Source organism: Carlito syrichta, unplaced genomic scaffold (assembly GCF_000164805.1).
Source record: "Carlito syrichta isolate Samal-C Ts95f unplaced genomic scaffold, Tarsius_syrichta-2.0.1 Scaffold311628, whole genome shotgun sequence".
Taxonomy (NCBI): Eukaryota; Metazoa; Chordata; class Mammalia; order Primates; family Tarsiidae; genus Carlito; species Carlito syrichta.
In genome coordinates, this window is record NW_007255724.1 from 929,227 (window position 1) to 953,490 (window position 24,264).

General features: G+C 36.9%; 1 protein-coding gene across 1 annotated transcript in view; it reads right to left on the reverse strand.

The window, feature by feature from the left end:
* The window catches only part of LOC103271409 (glutamate carboxypeptidase 2-like), a 71,601-nt gene that overhangs the window by 27,624 nt on the left and 19,713 nt on the right, over nt 1-24,264 (reverse strand). The window contains 6 exon segments of the mRNA XM_021717970.1: nt 2,933-3,052; nt 4,355-4,440; nt 5,531-5,629; nt 15,204-15,297; nt 17,658-17,844; nt 18,933-19,058. Coding sequence (XP_021573645.1) covers nt 2,933-3,052; nt 4,355-4,440; nt 5,531-5,629; nt 15,204-15,297; nt 17,658-17,844; nt 18,933-19,058 — 712 coding nt within the window.

Below are 24,264 nucleotides of genomic sequence, written 5' to 3' on the forward strand. Positions count from 1 at the left end.
TACTACAAAAAAGGAAAAAGGGATTGGCAGTAGCAGGACATTGCCAGGGGATTGGGGGGGGACACATAACATCAATAAGGGTGCCTGGTCCTAAGTAGGTTATTGGGAGCCGGCTGAGGAGGCCCCATCTGAGCGTTAGGGATCCAGGTGGGCTGTGAACCCTGAGACCACTAGGATGAGTTCAGGAGCTGATGGTCCGTTCCCTCTTCTCGTCTTTGCTGTTTGGCACATCCCACTAGCAGGGACTTTGATGATCTAAGCATGAAGCTCTGAGAGTACGACAGGCATGGCTTGTTTTAGGAGTCCATTGTTCCCGTTTCTCACAGACTGCGGTTTCGGCTTTAAACTTAACATAATTCAAACTCAGGTCACATTTGGGAGCCTTTAATATGGTACAAGCTTCTTTATAAGATTTAAAAGTATATTTGTAGAATTAATATATACATATAAAGTGCTGTTTCAATCTTAATAATATAGTTAATTATCTAGAGTTACTAGAAAGCCCAGTTTGTGCTGGGCCACATTTCTTAGGAACTGGTTTGGGCTATAATTAAGAGTTTCTATAGTGTAGGTAGAATTAGCATAAAATAGAAAGGAATTGGGATTTAAGTTTGTCATTAGGTGTTGTGTATGCATAAGTTTTAAAAGTTTTTGATTATTAGAATATTATGAATTAGAATTGTTGTATTGCTTTTGAGGAATATTAACCAAGCATGAGGAACAGTGAGATAATTTTAGCATCCTCCTTCCTCATGATTGAGAAAACACCTGGTGGGTGGGGAACGTCCCTCATTCACCTGGCTTTATGTTTATGTAAAAGTTTTGCGATTTAATTGGGATTGTTCCTCCTCATGCCTGAGGAAACACCTGGTGGGTGGGGGACGCCCCTCACCCACCTGGCTTTGTGTTCACGTGAAAGTCTTATGATTTAACCTGTGAAATTTTGGGATAAAAGGCTTACGGTTCGCCCCATTAAACGGCTTCTGCACTAGACAGAGTCCAGTCTCTTTCTTTCTCCCCCCGTCTCTCTCTTTCTTTCTCTTTATTTCTCCAGAATAATTGCTGACACCACCACACCTCCCAGGGACCCCCTAAATCTCTTTGCAGGTGCTGGTCTCCCACAGTAGGTGAGGTGAAGTCCAATGGGAGGCCCCAAACTTCACCTGTACCTAAGCCACTTATGTACACAATCCTGACTTGCACCCCACAACTTTAAAATAAAATAAAATTAAATTAAAAATTGTTTAAAGATTAATTACTACTTAATTCATAAACTATGTAAATTCATGTTTCCATTGTTTTGTTTTCTTAAAATATAGCATAACTATGTGAAAAAGAGAATGGAACACTTCTACATTTTATTTTAAACAGAGACATCATGGTCTTGTGGATTGGTAGCCAGAAATTTGAGTTTAATCCCTGGTTCTGTCATTCTGCCACACACTAGCTATATAATCCCAGACATATTAATTGATTCTCTGAACCTAGGTTAACTTTGCTGTAAAATGAAAACAGGAATAATAGGTAACTTCTCCGTGTTACCAAATAGGTGACACTCGTGCATATAGTTTTCCTAAGAAAGTAAGGACCATACAAATTAACATACTTTTGCCATTGTTTTTATTATTGCTAAAATATATATGGTTTACATTTTACAGCCCCAGACACCTGTTTCCAGAGTCAGTAAAGAGAATGGACTCTCTACTCTTGATGTGTAATGATTGTTATCACAAATATACCTATGTAACAATCTTCACATGCATCCCCAATTCTAAAATAAAAAATTAAATTTAAGAAACCAAACATTTGAACTACATTTTAGGTTAGTTTAGTTTTTGATACCATCTCAACATTACCAGTATTGGTAAAAACACCAATGCAACCATTCATGTTAGCTAGTGAATTGCAGTGTTTATTTTTGCATTCATATATTTATATTATTAATATTTATGTACTAAATGATAGTTTGAAATATGTGGATTTATATACTTATTGGTGTCTCTTGGCAACTAAGTTGAAGATGGGTTTCTTCATTGCAGAGGACGCACCAGAATCACGTTATAAGCCAAAACTTCCTAGTCAGGGAACTATAAGCAGAAGTTCCCTGGGTTCTTCTAGCCTCTCGCCTCAAGTCAAATGTATTGAGGATTTAAGATGATAGGGGCTCTGGTCAGAAAAATACTGACCTTACTGCCTAGGAGGATTCTGTCAAATGTTTGGCATCTATTTGTGGTAGGGGGCTTTTAGACAATGCTTCAAAACATATATTACAGTTAAAATGTTCTGGTTTGTTAATGCAAATGCTGGCGCTCAGTGCCTGCAGCTGAAACCTGAGCCCCTTCTGTGTAACTTCCTCAGGTGCAGTATACCATGCCATGCTCCACATCTGCAGCCAAAACCACAAGTTTGTGCTAGTGTTACAAAAAGTACAAAACTTTCCACCTTGAAAAGCCCCTTCCACCAAAGCCAATGTAAAACATATAAAAGCTGAGGCCCGACTGCGATCGGGGCCCAGTCTTTGCGACTGGAGTTCGCAGGACTAAACGTCAACATTGCAGAAATAAATGCAGCTTCCTGCTTACCACCCTCAGTGTCATAGTCTCTCTGATTTGTTTTCCCGCAACATATTCTCACACCTCTAACCCTTGTGTGAGGAGATCTTTCCGCCTCAGCCTCTTGAGTAGCTGGGACTATAGGCGCATGCCATCACACCCAGCTATTTTTTTTTTTTTTTTTTTTGTAGAGGTGAGGACTTGCTATACTGCTTAGCCTGGTGTCAAACTCCTAGACTCAAGGAATCCTCTCACCTTGGCCTCCCAAAGTGCTGGAATTACAGACATGAGCCACAGTGCCCAGTCATTTTACATTCAACTTCCTGAAGGCTAAACTGAGATTCAAAGAGCTTGGCCTTTTTGCTCTTCATGTATATTACCTTCCTTTTTCAGTCTTCCAAAGCTCCTCACAATTTCATGGACAACAGCTGCTCCACTCTGAGGGTCAATGCCACCAAACACCCATGAGTCTCGATGACCTCCAAAAATGACATATCTGTCTAGAAAGCACCATAGTGAGATTGTCATTTCAGGTCAATAACAAGGCAAATTGCAAATGACTCTATAGCACCTAAACACAAAACACTCATGGGTAAAAGAAAAATAGCAAGGTTCCTGAAGCCCTGTGCAAATATATTATTTCCGATCTTAGTATGTTTTTCCTTTACCTGAAAGAAGCATGAATGTTGCTATGGCAAACATACACTTCAGTGTATTGCTGTAATTACAAGTACTGCATATAAGTAATTAGAAGCATATACAATTATCCTTATTTGTGTATTCATGCAATTCCTTATTACTCCTATCTTACCTTACTTGCCACTTGGTCTCTTGTATTTTTAGAGTAAGAGAATACAGTGGCCACCCAGTAAGTTCTCCTCTTTCTATTCCTTCTATTCCATTTTTAACGTACAGCTCAAATATCTTTTCTATGAACTTTTTCTATTTTCTAAAGGAAGAGAGAATTGTTCTGTCTCTCTAGCTCTCAGGGTTGGTAGAGCATATATCACACTTAAATGTATTGCTCCCCATCAAACCGGGAGCTCCTGGTTTCTGGTCTGTGTCTTCCCTGTATCTCTTCAGTCCCAATGCTTAGCAGGGCTGGCACAAAATAGGTACTCAACAGGGCTCAAGAATAGTTCATTATATACTGTTTAGTATTCACTGGAAGGATAGGAAATATTAAGAGAAATCACCAGCTGCTTATAAGAAACACATGCAATTTAATGGTATCTGTTTTGGTAAGAAGTAAAGTGCCAGATAGTTCCTATGAAACTGAAGCATAATGAAGTAAGAGTAATATATAAAATACATTAATCAGTAAGTCATCTGAAATCCTACGGAAATTATGTGTCTGTATATTTCATCAATGACTTTAGTCATAGAAAATAAAACTATGTAAAAAATTAATTAATTAAAGTTACTTTAATTTTTTAGGAATGCTACCTCTTATAATGATGTTTATAGACACCATGAAGATATTTCCCTATGCAAAATATATGGTAAACAAATCCTGAAATCTCAGAGAAATGACCTCAAAAACTCTTCCTATTCTTCCTCCCTCGATCCTTTGAGACCTACACATGATCACTTATCTTGGTTATCTGCACAACATAGCCCAATCATTCACTTTTCTTTACATCATGTGTTGCAATACAAAATTATCTCATATTTATTTTTTGTTTAAGTGAGTTCCATTAGGGCAAATATTTTTTTTTAATTCACCTTACACTCCCAGAGTTTGGTTTTACTTGGTACTTAGCATTTGCTCAACCAATATTTGCTGAAAAAGACTCATTTACCTGGTTCCACTGCTCCTCTGAGAGTACCTATCACATTGTAAATTCTTGTCACTTTACTGTTGGAATGGATATGCATCTTGACTTTTCTAATGCAAAGACAAAAGACACTTTCTTAAAAAAAAAAAAAAAAGAATTGGTTACCAGATAAACACTGAAGAATTTTCCCCTACCCTTCTGAAGGTTCTAGTCTGCTGGAAAAAACTGACAATACATTAAAAGAAGAAAAGTCATGAAAATGTATTTATGTGCAAGTGTAACATAGGGCCAAACTATGAGTAAGTCTCAGCTGGATAGCTGAAGCTTAAATAGCACCCTTTTCATAAGGGAGAGGGAGATGGGAAACTCAGGCAACTTGAAAGTATAGTAAATGATTTTTAGGGGAGTTGAAGGGGTCCAAAGAGCAGACAATAGTTTGTAAATCAATCTCTTTAGAAATTAAATGGAATCAGAGAACAGTCAACAGTTGTGACAAAGTTTGTCCAGATGTGACGACATTCCTCAGTCTTCCTTCCAACCAGGAGTTCAATCTTCCCTGGTTAATAACATTTCAGGGAGGGGAACAAAGACAATTTTGTTTCTTCTGGAGGAGCTTCAGATAAGGGAACTTCAGAGAGAGTTCCACTGTGCACTTAGCAGGAGAAGTGGGAGGTGGGAAAGTCCTGGGTTCTGAAGTTCAGCTCACCAAAGTACCATCTCTTTTTGTTGAGACCCAACAACACTCACAATTTTTAAATCTTCTGTCATTGTTTAAAAGATTTCTTTTTTTTTTTTTGGAGTTAGAGTCTCGCTCTCTCGCCCAAACTGGAGTGCAGTGGCCGCTCCTGGCCACCGCAGCCTCGACCTGCTGGGCTCCGGTGATCCTTCCGCCTCAGCCTTCCAAGTAGCTGGAACTACAGGCGCGTGCTACCATGCCTGGCTAATTTTTTGATTTATTGTAGAGATGAGGTCTTGCCAAGTTGCCCAGGTGGGTCTCGAACCCTTGGGCTCAGGCAAGTCACTCACCTCTTGTACACAGGCAAAAATGACATTCGCCAATTTTAATAAGGGAGTATTCCCCTTTTCAACTTGCAGTTTTGTTCCCTGCTGGTGATAGATATATTTTACTTTTTCTGTCATCCTCTATAATTGTTTAAAGGTTCACCCTAAAAAGAATTAAAATTAAAATAGTGTCTTAACTGTGTAGAAAAGTTTCCAGTAAAGCCAGGTCCAACATTATAGGGCACCTTGAGACTTCCTCTCCAGCTGCTATCTGGGGATGTTGAGCCACCCATCCTCCTGTTGGACACAAAAATATTATTAACTAAAGGGAAATCTTGAAGTTACAAGTTAAAATGTCAATGAATTCATTTTATTGAATGCCAGTCATAATGGCTTCAGTGACTCAGGGACAGTGCAAAGGGCTTTGCATATAATACAATCTTACTACAACCTTATGAGGTATTATTATCCCGACTTCACAGATGAGCATGCGGTTGGGGGGAATAGATACAGGTGCAAAGCATGCAACTGGTAAGTGGTGTAGCTGGTATTCTAATTATTGATAAGATTGATAAGATTTTGAACTCAGTGTTAACAGCAGTCAATCATGTTAAAAGTGCTTTCCAGAGCATGTCCTGAAGAAAGAACTTGTTGTCTAACTCTCTGTAATTTTCCATTATGCTATTTCTCCCACTGATAAATAAAGTCCCAAATATGTATATGGTCATCCTCTACAAAGTAATTTCACACATCTATTAGGAAGAGCAAAACAAAGGATTTCACCTCAGTGGCTCCTAAAAGCTTCACACTATTTTATTTATTCAAAAAGACTCAGTATATGCCACTAGTCCCTGGTTATCACTCAGCAGGTAACTGAGCAAGATAATACAGCAGTATCTATGAAGCGGTGTGGGTCTTATAGTTTCACTTCAATACATTGGTCTTTACTGTATTAAGAGAATGGATTGGCTTTTTTTTTTTTTTTTTTGCTTTTTTTTTGAGTTGGAGACTCATTATGTCACCCAGGCTGAAGTGTAGTGATACACTCAGGGCTACTGCAGTCTCGATCTGCTGGGCTCAGAAGATCCTTCCAAGTACCTGGAACCACAGGCGTATGCCACTACACCCAGCTAAACTTTTTATTTATTGTAGAGATGAGGTCTTGTCAAGTTATCCAAGCTGGTCTTGAACCTCTGGGCTCAGACAATCCTCTTGCCTCTGCCTCCCAAAGTGCTGGGATTACAGGTATGAGACACCACACCCAACAATTTATTGAGTTGAGCAGGAAACCAATGTATCTTCACTAAAGAGCCGCAGATGGATGAATGTGGTTTCCGACAAACTTAAGGGACTGAGAGCTCAAAATAAATCTGTCTACTATAACTATTAACTTTGAAGCATATCAACCATAGGGCAGGAACAGCCTTGTTTGCTGGCTCTCCTAGGGCCATTTGTTCCTGTTAAATGATCATTGCAAACCTTCAATGCAGTTCCACTTAAGTAATAACCCTGACAAACAAATGTCATTATTTAAAATTATATTGAAGTGTTTAAATATGAAATGTAGAGTGAAAACTCTCAGTCTATCTGTGACAGCTTCCTCCCTGATTACACACCCTTGTGCAATCCAGGCTCTGTGAGGGAGCATGCACTACACTTTCTTGCTTCCTTCTGTATCTGTGGTACAGACCTTGTTCCCTGCCTGCCTCTGTGAATAGCTCAAATTTATCTTGAATCTACTGAGCATGCAATCATAAAATAACCAGTCAGATCATCTTCTCATGGAAAAATAACTAGAAATAGTATTGTTTTAAAATGCTCTATCAAACAACAAATTTTTTTCTTCTTATCTCACTAGGCAGTTTAGCTAATAAATGGGATATCAAGTAACATACTATAAAATATATTTATATACTTATAATAGAGTTTACATAAAAATCATCAAGTAACATGAAGAGACATTTTACTTGGTAGAAAGTGAGGTCCATTGTCAAAAGAGTAGGGTATTAAATATGGCAAAAAAAAGTTGTGAAAGACAAGTGAGGAAAATACAAATGCTTGATTATACATAGAGTATTTCTTCAAAGATACACTAAACACTAATAACATTGGTTGCCTTTAGGCTGTTAGTAAGAAGGAAACTGTACTATAAATCCTTCTGAAGTGTGAACTTTGTAAGCTTATTTTCGTTTCAAAATTAAACTATGAGAAACAAAATAAAGTAAATTAGTCAAAAACAATGACAGGCAAGTATATATTATAACATAAGAAAGATAATTAATAGATCCTGTTCTCACAAACAATAAAACAGAAAGCCAAGATTGCAAAGCCCCCAAGAAGAACAGGTAAACAGATGACTAGAACAGAACATAATAGTAATTACATGTAAGAATCGAATATACTGCTGAAGGAAATATCACAGATTGCAAGGAGAACAAAGGTTTTAGTCGATAAATGTTACTGAGATACAAATTTATTTAGTTTTCCTCTCATTCTATAAATAAAAAAATAAATTCCAGAAAAATTAAAAAGTTGAATACTGCAATTTCAAACGATAAAAATATCAGAAATATAAATGCTAATATCTCTAAAAAATATTTAGTAGATTACAGATGCTCAATAATTATGCGTAAACAGTATAGAATGTATAAACCTGTATCTTTTATAGCATATTAATTTTGATTTAACCATTTGGCAAAAATTTGTTGTCTACTATCCTCAAGGCACTGTGTTCTACTCACTAAGAAATACAAGTATTTACAAGACATGGTCTTTCCACCAAAGAGTTTATAAGTCACTCAGGAAAAAATATATATAAAATTTACATATAAAACGAATCATAATATAACATAGAACATGACAGATGATAGATTAAACTCTACAGAATATGGACAAAGGAAAACTTGATTTAGCCTTTGTGATCAAAAACTGCTTTCTAAATGAGGTTTGACTTGATCTGGATTTTAAGGAATGAGTAAGAGCTGGGCATGGGAAGATGGAGGTGAAGAGCATTCTAGGTACAGGGTATGATGTAAAGAGACATGGAGGCAAGAACTATAGAGCAAGTGTAAGGCATGGGGATTAACTTGGTGGAGTATGAAAGGATTAGGGCATTTTGAGAATAAAGCTTGAAAAGCACAACTCACTTCTGGGAAGATGCAGAAGGTGCATGTACACACACATGCGCGCGCGCACACACACACACACGCACACACACAACTCTGAAAACTGGAAAGAAGAAAATAAACCAGCTAGGCACCTCAGGACACAGAAAAATGAAACAGCAAGGAATCCCCTGGATTATCTTTTAGTTCATATCTCCAGACTTGGAGCTGATGAAGCTGGCAAACCAGAAAGGCTAGTGGAGCATACAGAACACTCCATACATCAACGAACAAATCCATATTCTTTCCAAATGTACACAGGAGATTTTTTCAGGATAGAAAATACATTGGACTGTAAGTAAGACTGATAAGTTTAAAAGGTTGAAATCATATGATCATTTTATTACTTATACACTTTTTAAAATTAATCCAAACACAATAAAAAGAATTTAACAATCAATAACAGAAGTAAATTTCGGAAAATCACAAATATGTGAAAATTAAACAAACAGACCATAAATAACCAATGTGTTAAAGAAGAAATAACAAATTCAACTTAAAAATACTTTGAAATTAATTTTTAAAAAGACACAACAAAACTTATGGGATACAGTTAAAGTAGTAGTTACAGGAAACTATACAACTATAAACACCTACATTTAAAAAGTAGAAAGTTTTTAAATAAATAAACTAATCTTTCATCTTATGAAACTAGATAAAGAAAAGCAAATTAAGCCCTTAAAGCATAAAAAATGATACAGATGGGAACAGAAATAATAAAATAGAAAAGTGAAAAAAGTAGAAAAAACAATGAAACCAAAGTTGGTTCTTTAAAAAGATCAACAAAACTGGCAAACCACTAGTTAAACTGACCAAGTTAAAAGGAAAGAAGACTGTAATTATTAAAATCAGGATAACAAGAGAGGACATTATTACCAATTTTACTGAAATGAAAAGTATTATTAAAAGTACTATGACCAATTATGTACTAAAAAATTAGATAACCTAAGTAAAATGGACAAATTCCTAGAGGCACAGTATACCAAAACTGACTCAAGAAGAGAAAATGTGAACAGACTATAACGAGAGATTAAATAAGTAATAGAAACTTCTCAGAAAGAGAAGCCCAGTATTAGAGGGCTTCACTGTTCAATTCTACCAAACATTTAAAGAATGAACACAAGTTCTTCACACATTCTTCCAAAAAATGAAAGAGGAAATATTTCCAAACTTATTCTAAGTGGCAAATATTACCCTAGTAACAAAAACAGACTTTTAAGAATAACAAAAAAGAAAACTACAGACTACTATCTTGTGATAAAGTTATGAATATTGATGGAAAAATCCTCAACAAAATACTAGCAAACAAAATTCAACAGCATAGTGAAAGAATCATATACCATGACTAAGTGGAATTTATTCCAGGAATGCAAGGTTGGCACAACATTTTTTAAAAAATCAGTGTAATATTCCACATTAAAAAGTAAAAGAAGAAAAACCATATGATCAAATTAATTGATGTAAAATTTTAAAACAGCATAAGAAACTGGCAAAATTCAACACTCACTCATGATTAAAAAAGAAAAACTGGCATAAAACAAGGAACATTGAAAGAAAACACCAAGTGAGCCTGATATTTCATTATGTCAAAACATGAGAAAGTGCTTATGAAAGTATTGGAAGAAACTATATCGCTGGTAGGATGTAAAATGGTGCCGTCACTCTAAACCAGGGGTCCCTCGTCGGGAACTGGGCCACCAGGAGGTGAGTGATAGATGAGTAAGCAAAGTTTTATCTGTATTTACAGTCGCTCCCCAATGCATGCATTACCACCTAAGCTCCATTTTCTGTCAGTTCAGTGGTGGCATTAGATTCTCATAAGTGCACAAACCGTATTGTGAACTGAGCATGTGAACGATCTAGGTTGTGTGCTGCTTATGAGAATCTAATACCTGATGATCTGAGGTGAAGCTGAGATGGTGATGCTAGTGCTGTCTCCCATCACCCCCAGATGGGACCATCTAGTTGCAGGAAAACAAGCTCAGGACTCCCAATGATTCTGCATTATGGTGAATTGTATAATTATTTCATTATATATTACAATGTAGAAATAGAAATAAAGTGCACAATAAATGTAATGCTGAAACTGTCCCCCCGCCCTCATCTGTGGAAAAATTGTCTTCCACAAAACTAGTCCCTGATGCCAAAAAGTTTGGGGACCACTGCTATAAAGTTTGTTAGTTACTTACAAAAGTAAATACCCTATTATCATATGACCCAGCAACTACACAGAAATGAAAACTAGACCAGGCACGGTGGCTCATGCCTATAATCACAGCAATTTGGAAGGCCGAGGTGAGAGGATTGTCTGAGGCTAAGAGTTCGAGACCAATGTAGGCAACAAAGCAAGACCTCATCTCTACAAAAAGTAAAAAAAAAATGTGGTGACACGTCCCTGTAGTCCCTGCAACTCAGGTGGCTGACGTGGAAGGATTGCCAAAGTTCAGGAGGTTTGTTCCACTGCACTCCAGCCTGGGCAACAGAGTGAGATCCTGACGCAAATAATAATAATAATGATTATTTATTATTTTTACATTTTATTTTAAATATTATTTATTTTATTTATATATTTTAAATATTTATTATTATTCAAAATTAAAAAATAAAAGCTTATTCTGAAATCTGTACACAATTACTCATATCAGCTTTATTTGTAATCACAAACTGGGAATAGCCCAATTGTCTTTCAGTTGGTTAAAGTTAAACAAACTGTGGTCCCATTTTATAATAGAATACTACTCAGCAGAAAAACGAAACAAACTGTTCATACACAAACAAATTAAACAAATCTCCAGAGAGTTATGGTGAGTGGGAAAAAAAATCTCCAAAGGTTACATATCTGAGGAAATTTATGTTACATTCTTAAAATGACAAAATTATAGAATTGGTGAACAGATCCAATAGTTGCTAGGGGTAAGTTCAGAGGATATGGGGGAGGTGAGATGAAGTGAGTGTGGCCATGAAAGGGCAGCATGAGGAATTCTTGTGGTGATGGAAATGTTTTGTATCTTGATGAATCAATATCAGCATCTTGGTGGTGACATTATACCGTATGTTGCAAGATAATTACCATTGGGGGAAACCGGTAAATGGTATATGGGAACTCTCTGTATTATTTCTTACACTTGCATATGAATTCATTTCTCAAAAAATGAGTTTAATTTTTGTAATAGATGTGGGAGCTAGATGGTGAAGGGGATACAATGAAGTTCTAGAATTTTGCTGTTTATCATGTAACCCCTATTAAGTTGTGAGTTTCTGTACTACACTGTGACACACTTATGAACAAAGGCTATATGTCATTCATATTTTCACTACATGGCTGGAAATATGAAAGTCATTCCATAAATGTACCTCAAGTGAATAGCTATGAGAAGCCATTAAAGGTCTCCTGAGCAAAGGCATAACAGTGAGATAAAGCCATGACCAAGGGAGGCACTAACTTTTGTGGTGTTAAGTCTAGATTAAGTGGTGTTTACCACGTTGTCTTCTGTATCAGACAAGAGTTTGGGTCCCAAATCTATCACATTCTCTGAACTTTGATTTCCTGATTTTAAAATAGTTACAATCAACTCAAAAGTTGTTGTGTGGGTTGAGAAAGTATATATAAAGCATTAATCACAGTTGTCACTGCTGGAACATAATTAGTTCTCCAGGATGATAGATGCTATTGCTATTGCTGTTGTTGCTGTCATTACCCTACGAAGAGTTACCCCAGAAGGCAAATGAGAACCACATAATTACGGGCCCTTCAGTAGATGTAAAGAAGAACAAGAAAGAACACACATGGTGTTCTCTTCTGCTTCCATTCAGAAGGCACCTCCATCAGTCATGGCTTTAATCTCACTGTTACAGCTCTCTCAGGAGACCTTGAATGGCTTCCAAGAGATATTCACTCAAGGTACATTTGTGGAATGACTTATATTTCTGGTCATGTGGTAAGTCAACATGCAGTTTTATTTTACTAAAGCTCACATTTCATCAACTTTTTACTTAAGTCCTCAGCACATGGGGGCTATTATATGACTGTGTTATCTCTTCTTTTTTTCACATAATTATTAATAAATTTTCATTTAATGATATATCCACTTTGTAAATACTGTCCTTTTTTTTTTTTCTGAGTTGGAGTCTTACTCTGTCACCCAGGCTGGAGTGCAGTAGCACACACATGATCACCGCAGCCTTGACCTATTGGACTCAGGCGATCCTTCCACCTGAGCCTTCCAAGTAGCTGGAACTACAGGCATGTGCCACTACACCCGGCTAATTTTTTTTTATTTACTGTAGAGACGAGGTCTCACCAAGTTGCCCAGATTGGTCTCAAACCCCTGGGCTTAGGCAATCCTCTCACGTCGGCCTCCCAAAGTGCTGGGATTACAGGCTTGAGGAACGCTGTCTTTTCCGATTAATACGTAATGTTAGACTGCTGGCCACTTAAGAGAAACAGTATTGACTATCAGGACAGTTACACACTCCCAAGGTACGTGTGCGCAGGGAGTCCATTTTCACAGTGAAATTTATAAACAAATTGTATGTTCTTCTAAAAATATTTTTAAAGACTAAATTCCAGTAAAGTAAAATGTGTCATTATGCCTTACAAAGTATAAGTAGAGAAAAAGGAAGCATCCTATTTTTAATTACAGTATTTTTAATGCCAAATGCAATTTTTCATTAAAGTTATTTTGATAGTGGTTGTATTTACAAAATGACTTACAGAAGTTAACTTAAAATAATTAAAATTAAATTGCATTTGCAATTTTTCTTTTCTTTTTTTGAGTCAAGGTCTCACTCTCACCCAGGTTGGAGTGCAGTGGCTTGATTACAGCTCAGGGCAACCTCAACCTGTTGGGCTCAGGCGATACTTCCACCTCAGCTTCTCAAGTGGCTGGGACTACAGGCACACATCACCACACCTGGCTAATTTTTTACTTTTTGTAAAGACAAGATCTCACTATGTTGCCCTGGCTGGTCTCAAACTTCTGGGCTCCTCCTGTGTCGGTCTCCCAAGGTGCTGGGATTACAGACATAAGCCACCGCTCCCAGCCTGTAATTTTCACTGGGAGCAGTGGTTCACACCTGTAATCCCAGCACTTTGGGAGGCAGAGGCAAGAGGACTGCCTAAGCCAAGGGTTTGAGACCAACCAGGGCAACTTGTCTCTACAATAAATCAATAAATTAGCTGGGCATGTTGGTGTATGCCTGTAGTCCCAGTTATTTGAGAGGCTGTGGCAGGATTGCTTGAGCCTAGCAGGTTGAGGCTGCGTTAGTCATGAGTGTGCCACTGCACTCCAGTCAGGGTGATAGAATAAGACTCTGTCTCAAAAAAAAAAGCTCTTATATAACTGAGATTATACTGTTTTAATTTTTTTCCCACTTAATAGTGAATAACAACCATATTTCCATATCACTGAGTATTCTTGTGCAACATACCTTTTAATGGCCTCTTTTACTACTATAGCCAGTAATACATTTGCCTACTCATCAATTGTTGAAGATTTGAGTTGTTCAGTTTTACACAATAAGTAATGCTACAATCACTTTCATCTTTTAAGTATCATGAATATTTAGACTTTATTTATAAATATTTTCAGGCAAATGCAGAGGCCACAGTGCTCTCAAAAATTGTGCCTGATTTTGAATCTCAACCGGTGTGGTAAAGCTAAGCAATCAAAAGAAAAATAAAAAAGGATGAGGATACTTTCTTTATCTGCCTTTAATTGAACAGATCCCTTCAATTCTCTAGATATTAGTCTCCTCACCTGTAAAAATGAGGATCTTGCACTTAGTCATAAAATGCTTCCTTCTAGATACGGAAATAAAATAATTAAGAAAAATGCTTTGAATTCATAAAAGGGACTATTGCCACTTTGGTCTCTAACAATGTTACTTTCAGAAAAGTCAGTATTCTCTGCCCTCCTTAAGGATCATGCAGAAGGAGAGGCATGCGGGTGGGAGTAAGCAGTGCAGAAAACCAGAAGAGTTTCACTGCCAGGAAATAGTAACAAATCTGGAAACAATCGGTAATGAAAGCAGACAGAAAGAAGAAGACAGACACAAACAGGATGGAAGCTGCCCTTACAGTATGTTATTCTGGGTTCTCCAAGATGTAGACAGTAAGAGGAACTCATGACTAAGAGATTTATTAGGGGAAAGACCTGTAAAAAAAATAAGGATGGAGCTAGGGAAGGTTGAGACAGCCATCAGATTGCAATGCAGGTCTGATGTTGGGTAAAGGAGACAGCGAAGAAGAAAAGAAAGGCATGCTGGGAGCAGCATCTATCTGAGCCAGGCTCTCAAGGAATCCTTCAGTCAAAGTTTCACATCAGAAGAGTCTTGAGTCTTCAAGGAACAGGCCTGTCATAGTATTCCTGCCACACTCAGTCACTACCTGGGAACACCTATGGTAAGCATGGCCTTGACAAAAACAGGGTGATGGATTTTGAAGCACAGTGACTGGAGAAATTGACCAAATATGCTGCCTGCAGTTAGCAATCTGAAAGGTTCATTTTCATGACTGTCACACACTGGATACCCATACATATAGTAAACTCCAGAAGAGAACTACTGTCCTATAAAGTGTAAATTATACGCTTCACCCATCTCAGAGAATTTCAGTATCAAATAATGAAGATAGAAGCATAACATTTGAAAACCAACAATAATGAGAATTGCCCAAACAGTTATCCATTTGTTTCTTACAAACTTACTCTAGAAGTTTCTGTGCATCATGATATCCAATTGGGTGAACAGGAATACTTGGAAGACCAACAGCCTCTGTAATTCCACTCCTATAAGCATATTCTGAAAAGAAAAAATTAAGCATACCTCCAATAAAAACTCAGTCCCATTTAAATGGTTCTCTATAAGTCACATACTAGAATAATTTTAAAAGACTGACAATTCTAAATTTTAGTGAGAATGTGGAGCAACTGAAACTCTCACACATTGCTTGTGAGAGTCCAAAACTAGACAATCACTTAGGATAACTCATTGGAAAAGTAACGCCAAACAGAAACATGCACTATAACACAGCAATTCCACTCCTAAGTATTCACTCAAGAAAGACGGAAATATACACCCACAAAAAAGTCACATTTATATTAGCCAAATGTTAGACACAGTCCAGGTTTCTGACAACTGGATAATGAATAAACAATCCATACTATCAGCCCACAATGAAAAGTTACTTAACAACTAAAAGGAACAAACTACAATAACATAGAAAAATCTCAAATCACTACACTTGAAAGGCACACAAAAAATCTGTCTGATTCCATTGATATGAAGTTCAAAACCAAGCAAACTAACATATGATGCTAGATATCAGAAAGTGATTGCTTCTAGAGGGTACAATGAAAATTGACCAGAAAAAGGGATAAAAGAACTTTCTGGAATGATGAAAACGCCCTTATATCTTATTTTGGATGACATAAATGTGTGCAATTTCCAAAATTTATTGAATGCAACTTTTAAGATGTATGCATTTGATTACATGTAAACTCTATCTCAATATAAGAACACACATTCTATCATTTTTTTCAGAATTAAGAAAAATGTAAGCTGCTCTTTCATTTTTTCCTCCAAGTTTTTAAATTATCTAGTCAGAAACTTAGGTAATTGCAAAAGTTTATTCTTTTTACAGGTGAAATGACATAATGATATCTTGTATGGGAGCTTCTTGGAAGAAGCTGTATTTTTTTTAACTTGGAAATAAAAAAGTAGAGCAAGTCAAATTCAGATAGAGTCAGATAAGTCATATGTTTTATTATAGGGAAATATGTAATTTTTTAAAATGTGACAATATGCTGTATTCCAAGAAGATTTACAAAGACAAAAGAAAATAAAATCTTTAGAGGAGAAAGGAGTCTACAATTTGATGGGGGGAAAGAAATGGATGACGAATAAATATGTAAATCCCACAGATACTTTGGCAAATTATTTTACCCAAGTTATACAAATTTTGTTAGCTTTAAACTACTCAAACTAAATAAGCACAGATTTTTGTAAACATTATCAGATAGCTGAGTATATTCAAAGTAAGTTAGCTCACTTTATTAATAGTTTATAGGGGCACATTTCAGCATCAGACTTGTGGATTCTGGGGGCCAGGCTACCTGAAATTGGAATCCCATCTTCTCACTGAGAGGTGTGGACATCTCAGGCAGACTGCTCACTTCTTCCAGTGTCACCTTTCTCCCCTATTGAGACCATCTGGCTTATAGGGTTGTTAATGCCAAGTAAAATGCTAGTATTTAGGAAATACTCCCTAAAAGTTCTCTCTATTATCTTTCCATAGCAACAAAACTCTATATTCTGTATGTGCCATCTAACAAATTTACAGAATTGTCCTCCTGTACACTACCCACAGTTGCGGAATCCAAACAACTGTGAAACCATGAATTTGGGGGAAATTTACTTGACAGCAAAAGCTGATCTTACCTGAACTCACTTGACAACAAAATTTGACTTGAATACATGAATCTAACTATATTCCTTAATTTATTCCCTTGTGTGAGTAGTCATACATTCTGATGCAAATATATGTACATGCTTGTTTCCTATATTCGGTCCCAGTCCCCTATGTTAATGTTATGCAATACATGTTATAGAGGCCATATTATTTTTTAAGTATCTGAAAAATTCTGAATTCCAAAACCCATCTGGCTCCAAGGTTCCAAACGAGGTATAAGGGATCTGCACCCAAAATTTTCAGAGTGCTAAATTAATTCTTAAATGCAAAGAGAATTAGAAAAAGACACAATTCATTATGTCAAAGAAAATTGTTTAGTAAAGTCACTTTAAAAAGTTAAGCTTCGGCCGGGCGCAGTGGCTCACGCCTATAATCCCAGCACTTTCGGAGGCTGAGGTGAGAGTATTGTCTGAGCCCATGGGTTCAAGACCAACCTTGGCAACTTGGCAAGACCTCTTCTATACAATAAATAAAAAAATAGTGGGTGTGGTGGCACATGCCTGTAGTTCCAGCTACTTGGTAGGCTAAGGAGGAAAGCTCACCTGAGCCCAGCAGGTCAAGGCTGCGGGGCTGCGGAGACTATGAGCGTGCCACTGAACTCCAGCCTGGGCAACAGAGTTGAGTCTCCAACTCAAAATAAATAAATAAATAAATTCAAGTGTCCAGGGATAACTGAGGCCTGATCACTCACCATTTGCTGGGTAACCTGGTGTGAGAGGGTCCCCTGCACCATTAAGATTTAAGACATTCCCACGCTGGACACCACCTCCAGGAAGATTCCAACCGTCTGGGTAAGCCTCCACACCAGGAGCAAAGTAGTCAGCAGGGTCCGAGTACAGAATGATTCCCCTGGCCCCTGCCAGCTGGGCATTCTTAACCTGGAAGACACAGTGTCCTTCTTTTCTGATTTTAAGATGGTCCCTCTAGGTTTGGTAATATCACTTTTCAAAGTTACACTTCATTGAGTAGTTGAACTTTATCTTCAACCCTTTGCCATTAGGCTTGCAACAAAGGATACAAATCATAGAGAACTGGCCTTTTCTTTTTCCTAATATAACCTCTAAAAAGAGATCAGCCCCCAGAGCAGCAGATTTGGAAAATTTTTACATTAGTGGTAGTGAGTACTTGCTGTTTTCCTCTACTAGTCTAAAAGAACAAGAAGCAAGTAGACGCCACAAGCCAGATTTCTATTTGTTCTATCACTGAAAGGGAACATTTCTGAAGTTTAATTTCCCACAACAGACACAAATATATATACTAACAAATCAAGTGAGGGTAATTTTAAAATAGGCTATGTGTAATTGATTTCTCTTATCATCTAACAAACAACTTCCATTAATATTGAACTTAGTAAACAATTTGGAGATGATATTTAAAACAAAGATATGGAAGGTTCACAATAAGCCCAGGACTGCTTCTTCATAGGCCACAGGCATAGCTTGCAAGTACAAAAAAATTTGCTCTGTTCACACTGTGTACACTGGCCCAAATTTCAGTGATCCAATTTAATTCCCACCTATAAGCTGATAAATGTGTCCACCTTGTAAGTTGGGCAAATCACAGAATACAAGAGGATTATGGTATTCAGAAAGTTTTATTCAAGCCTGTAATCCCAGTACTTTAGGATGCCGGAATGAGAGGATTCCCTGAGCTTATGGGTTTGAGAACAGCTTGGGCGCCTTGGCAAGACCTCATTTCTACAATAAATCAAAAATTTAGCTGGGCATGGTGGTGCGCCTGTAGTTCTAGCTACTTGGAAGGCTGAGGCAGAAGGATTGCCTGAGCCCAGCAGTCCGATGCTGGGGTGGCCATGAGCGTGCCACTGCGCTCCAGCCTAGGCAACAGAGTGAAACTCCAACTCAAAAAAAAGAAAAAAAGAAAAAAAGAAAGTTTTAAGGAGATGGCTCTACCATATAAGATCCACTATAACTTCTATATTTACAGAAAGGAAAAAGAAGATTCTTACCTTATTTCCTCTAAAAATTTTCCCGTATCTGGCAATCACAATTTTCCCAGAGCAATTTATTTTCATGTCCCGCTCCAGTTTAAAGAAATCTTCAGTTCGTGCATAGTTAACATACACTAAATCACCCTGTTGAAATCAGGAATTATTTAAGATACACAAGGAGGTTTCTCTGCATAGGACTCATCTGACATCTTTGAGAGAGAGAGACAAGGCAAAAGCCTGCAAGGAACTCAAGAAAGCATGAGCCTCAAAGAAACACAAACAGATGGGTTAGAGACATGTGATGTATATAACAAAATCTGTTTGTATCCACCCCTACTTAGTGGCTATGAAACTACAGATGCACTCCCCCAGAAAAAGGCTAAAATATGCACATTGCAACATGCCATTTGAATGGTTACTGACACCCTAGGTTAAGATTCCCTTAATGAGAGCTCTACTCTCTTCTAAGTTCCTTAACAAATAATAGCTTAATGGATCATCACAACTACTAGGTAAGGAAAAATGGACAGATAACATCAGTGCTTTACGGGTCTGGTTTCCATCATTGATGTAATTATGTGCAAATCTTATAACAGTTCTGAGTCTCAATATTCTCATCTGTAAAGTGACTTGTTAAATTAGATCAATGATCTTCCAACATTTCTTCCCTATGTAGTCACTACATTAAATTTGAAAAGTAATGTACTTTCTCATATATTTTACACCAACATCTAAAATTTACCATACCAGTAAGTAGTTGCAAAGAATGCAATTTTTACCATACTATAAATATTAACATTTTAAAAGCAATTTTAAATCACTTTCTAGATGTAGCCAAAGAAATTTAAATACTATATTTACTGTTCAACATCCATTAAAAAAATACAATAACATGTTGTTCTCTACAGTCATAATTTTATCATTTCTTTTTCTCCTTGAACTGGTATGTTGTTCCCCTTCTCCCATAGCATTTTACTCCAAAGCAAAATATCTGTTTGTGCTGGACTGGGATTTGCTGCCTAGATTTCCCATCAAGGAGGAGCATTTTGTTCCGGCTACAGGGAAGGCTCCCTGTAGACAGTCGTCAGCTGTCAGTCCCTCAGCTACAGACAGCCTCTTTCCTCCAGGTCATGCTCCTTCTTAGGGTGCCACATTTTCAATGACTGAATGACATAGGACTGTAAAGCCCTGGACATCTCGGTCTAACCTAGGATAATTCTGAGGGGCTATTCCTGAGCTCCTCATAAGGTCATCCAAGGTTGTCTTTGAACTGGCATTGCAGTGTGACTTCTCCCTCTGCCTAATCGGTCCTCCCTCATTAGATTTTTTTGAGTAGGGGAGAGGCTGGAGGGCAGTGGCATTAGCATGGCTCAAGCACACCACAATCTCAACCTCCTGGGCTCAGGCAACCCCTTTGCCTCAGTCTCCTAAGTATCTGGGACTACAGGTGCACACCACTATGCCCAGTTAATTTTTTAAATTTATTTTTTGTAGAGACGAGGTCTCACTATGTTGCCTAGGTTGGTCTTTAATTCCTGGACTCAAGCAATACTCCCACCTCAGCCTCCCAAAGTGCTGAGATTACAGACGTGCACCACCATGCCCAGTGAAAATGCATTTTTGACTTATGATATTTTTGATTTACAATGGATTTATCCAGATATAATGCCACAGTAATTCAAGAAGCATATGAATTAGTAGAGCTTTCACACCATCATGAAGCAGGAAAATCCCAAGTTGAATGATCTTAAGTCAGGAACTGCTTGTAATGTGAATGGGAGAAACATAGTAAGGTAAAACATTACATTTAATTACTAAACAAATTATATAGCATATTAAAAAGTGATTAAGAGCCAGGCTTGATGGCTCAGCCTGTAATCCTGTGCCTTTGGGAGGCTGAGGTGAGTGGATGGCCTGAGCCCGCGGGTTCGAGACCCGCCTGGGCAGTGAGACCTCATCTCCACAATTAATCAAAATATCAGCCGGGCGTGGTAGCGCATGCCTGTAATTCCGGCTACTTGGAAGGCTGAGGCAGAAAGATCGCCGGAGCCCAGCAGGTAGAGGCTGCGGTGGCCAGGAGCGGCCACTGCACTCCAGTCTGGGTGATAGAGTGAGACTCCAACTCAAAAAAAAAAAAGTGATTAAGTACTACTGAAAAAAACTCAAAAAATACTTAAATAGGGTAGGCCAACAGTGAACTAATGCTTGAGTACGTGCGATATTAAATAAAATGAGTTAAGTCTGATTGGGAAAGTGACACTTGAATCTTTGCTTCAGTAAAAGAATTACATTCAGTTCGTGTATTTCTTCTTAAAATCAATGCAATATTAACGCACTACTAATGATCACTGTATGTCTGATTTATAATTGTAGCTCTCTCTGGAGCATACTCATTCTATTTTAACTGTAGCTACAAAGTCATTGCCAATTTGATAGCTGCAAATAATTTTAGAGTAAGTATTCTACTTCAAATTTATCCTTAATGATTTTCACTAACTTTGGGGAGACTATTTCTTTAAATGTGTCTAAATGGCAGCTATCTTTTGATAAATCTGCAATCCTCACTAAACAAATTATGATGGAGAAAGAACTGAAGGAGACATTAGTTTACAAATAATAGTAAACTTTGAAAATGAAAACAAGTATGATAGATGTGCCATCTCAACACTTCTCAAATGCAAGTTGTCACTTAGTTAGAAAAAAGCTTTGTTTTCAGACAAAGAGTGTCTTGTATAATTTACCCTATGCCATTGTTTCACGACTATGAATAAAGACAATCTTGCATTACTGGCCTGGAATTTTCCCTGTTTCCGTTAAACCTATTGGGTTCCTGCCCTTGTTAATATAGACAGAATTGGGAGGCAAAACCAGTGGTTCTCAGAGCATGGTCCTTGAACCCTCAGAAACGTCATTTAGGCCCTTGATAGAAAGACCAACTCTCTGGCTCTACCCCAGACCTCCTGAAACTCAGGGGTTGGGAAGAGAATCTGTGTTTTATAAATCCTCCAGATTATTTTAATAGATGCTAAAGTTGAACCACCAGATTAGACTATATTTTTTGGACACTGTCAAATTGCCAATTTTAAGTAGATTAAAGCAGAATTCAGTATTTCATACTCTCTAAGATTCAGACGTAGATTCAAAGACTGCTGATAGTGAAATATCTTAAACACACGTAAAGACTACACAATGTAGAAAGAATGAGGCACACCAGTCTGCAAACTCCTCTAATACTGGAACTCAAACAGCAGTCCCATACAGAATCCTTGTAACCAAACATAGAGTTGGAAGAGTTTAAGTCTATTTGAAAGAAGTAAGATAAAATAATCTTTAGGACTCTTTCTTATGAATAAAATAATGCCAAAGTCCATGAGTTATTTGGGGGATTTTAACAGGTAATACAGTAAACCTACAAACTAATCTGGGTGTAGTTTTCTTCTTCTAACATTCTATATTTCCATCCAAAAACATAGCCTGTTTATTTACACATAATCCTTTCCTGCTCAATATATTTAACAATGTTCTTAACTAGTTCACACTCATTTAAGATTTTTTAAACGTATTTTATATCTTACAGCTATTTTAAAATTTCTTAATTATATTTTCTGCTGTCATATACTATTTGTTCATATATATTTAGCTCCAATCTAGTAATACTAATACTGTTTTAAATAAAGATTTATTAGTTAATTTTTTAGTATTCTGATTATACAGTTATATCACTGTAAATAATGAAAAAGGAGAGAATTAATAAAGAAGACTCAATCTGGGCATGGTGGTTCATGCTTGTAATACTAACTTTTTGGGAGGCCAAGGCAGGAGACTCATTTGAAGCCAGGAGTTCAAGACCAGCCTGGGACAACTTAGAGTGAACCCATCTCTATAAATAATAATTCAAAAAATTAACCAGGCCGGTGGCACACTTGTGTAACCCCAGCTGCTCAGGAGACTGAGGCAGATCACTTGAGGAGTTCAAGGCTTAAGTGAGCTATGATATAGCCACTACACTCCCTGGGCAACAAATTGGAGATCCTGTATTAAAAAAAAAAAAAATTCCAAAGTGCAAAAACATAAGGAGAATAATTTGACAAAAATCAAAATTAAAAATTTATTTTTAGTAAAAGGAAACATGAGTAAAGTGATCAAAAAGATGAAAAATTAGGAGAAGATATTTGAAATATCTAAAACCAATATTAAATGAATAAATGCTTAAGAAACCCTAGAAGTTAATTTTTAAAAAGTAAAAAATTCAACAAGAAGGTTATACTATAATCAATTATTTCATTAAGTAGAAAACCAGAATAGCTAATAAATATTTATAGTGATAAGCAATCTCATTTGTTATCAGAGAAATGTGATTTAAAACAAATTAAAACAAGAGTAGAAAAATTAAATGGAGAAATATGATAAAGTTACATAATTTTAAGCATTAATAAACATATAAGGAAAGAGATCATCACACACTATCAGTGGGAATATCAAACACCATAGGATGGACCCTGTGAAATTAAATATTCCCTATGACCTAGCAATCTCAGGCTTAGTTTATCACTTACAGAGCCCTCACAGGCCCACATGAGGATATACATGAGCATATTCATTCTGACACTGTTTGTGGTAATAGGAATTTAAAGGCAAAGTTGTGTTTGCCACTAAATTACTTGCAGTGTGCACATAAAACAAAAATAATATGCAACAGTAAAAAATAATGAACAACCCTGATATGAAGCAATGCAGATAAACTTTAAAAAGACTGAAAACAGAACAAATTCAGGACCTGAGCATGGTGGCTAATGCCAGTAATTCCAGCACATCATGAGGCCAAGGTGGGAGAGTCACTTGAGGCCAGGAGTTTGAGACCAGCCTAGGCAACAAAGCAAGACCCCATCCCTATAAAATTAAAAGTTAAAAATTAAATAGTAAGAAACCAAGTAAAACCCAAAGTATGATACAATTTATATAAATTTAAAACACATCAAACACAAAACAAACCATGCATTTTCAAGAATCCATACATATCTAGAAACATAAATACATTAGAGTAGATGTATAGGGTTGGGGAATGGATAAGAGAAATAGGAAGGAGTATAACAATGAGAAGAAGTGTAAGTCAAACAAAAAAATGAAGGACTCATATGAACCCATTATGCGAGTATGCCTTAACCTGAGGAGTAAGTCTAGCTCACCTCACTATACCTGAAATCTAAAATACACTGCCTCTTCATCTCCAACTGTTATAACTCTTATTTCTAGTTCATATCAATTATGAAATAATTTCAATGATTGCAAGCATTCTTATTATGTGCCAGTTTTTAGGGAGAATTTTTCTAATATTATACCATTAGGTATA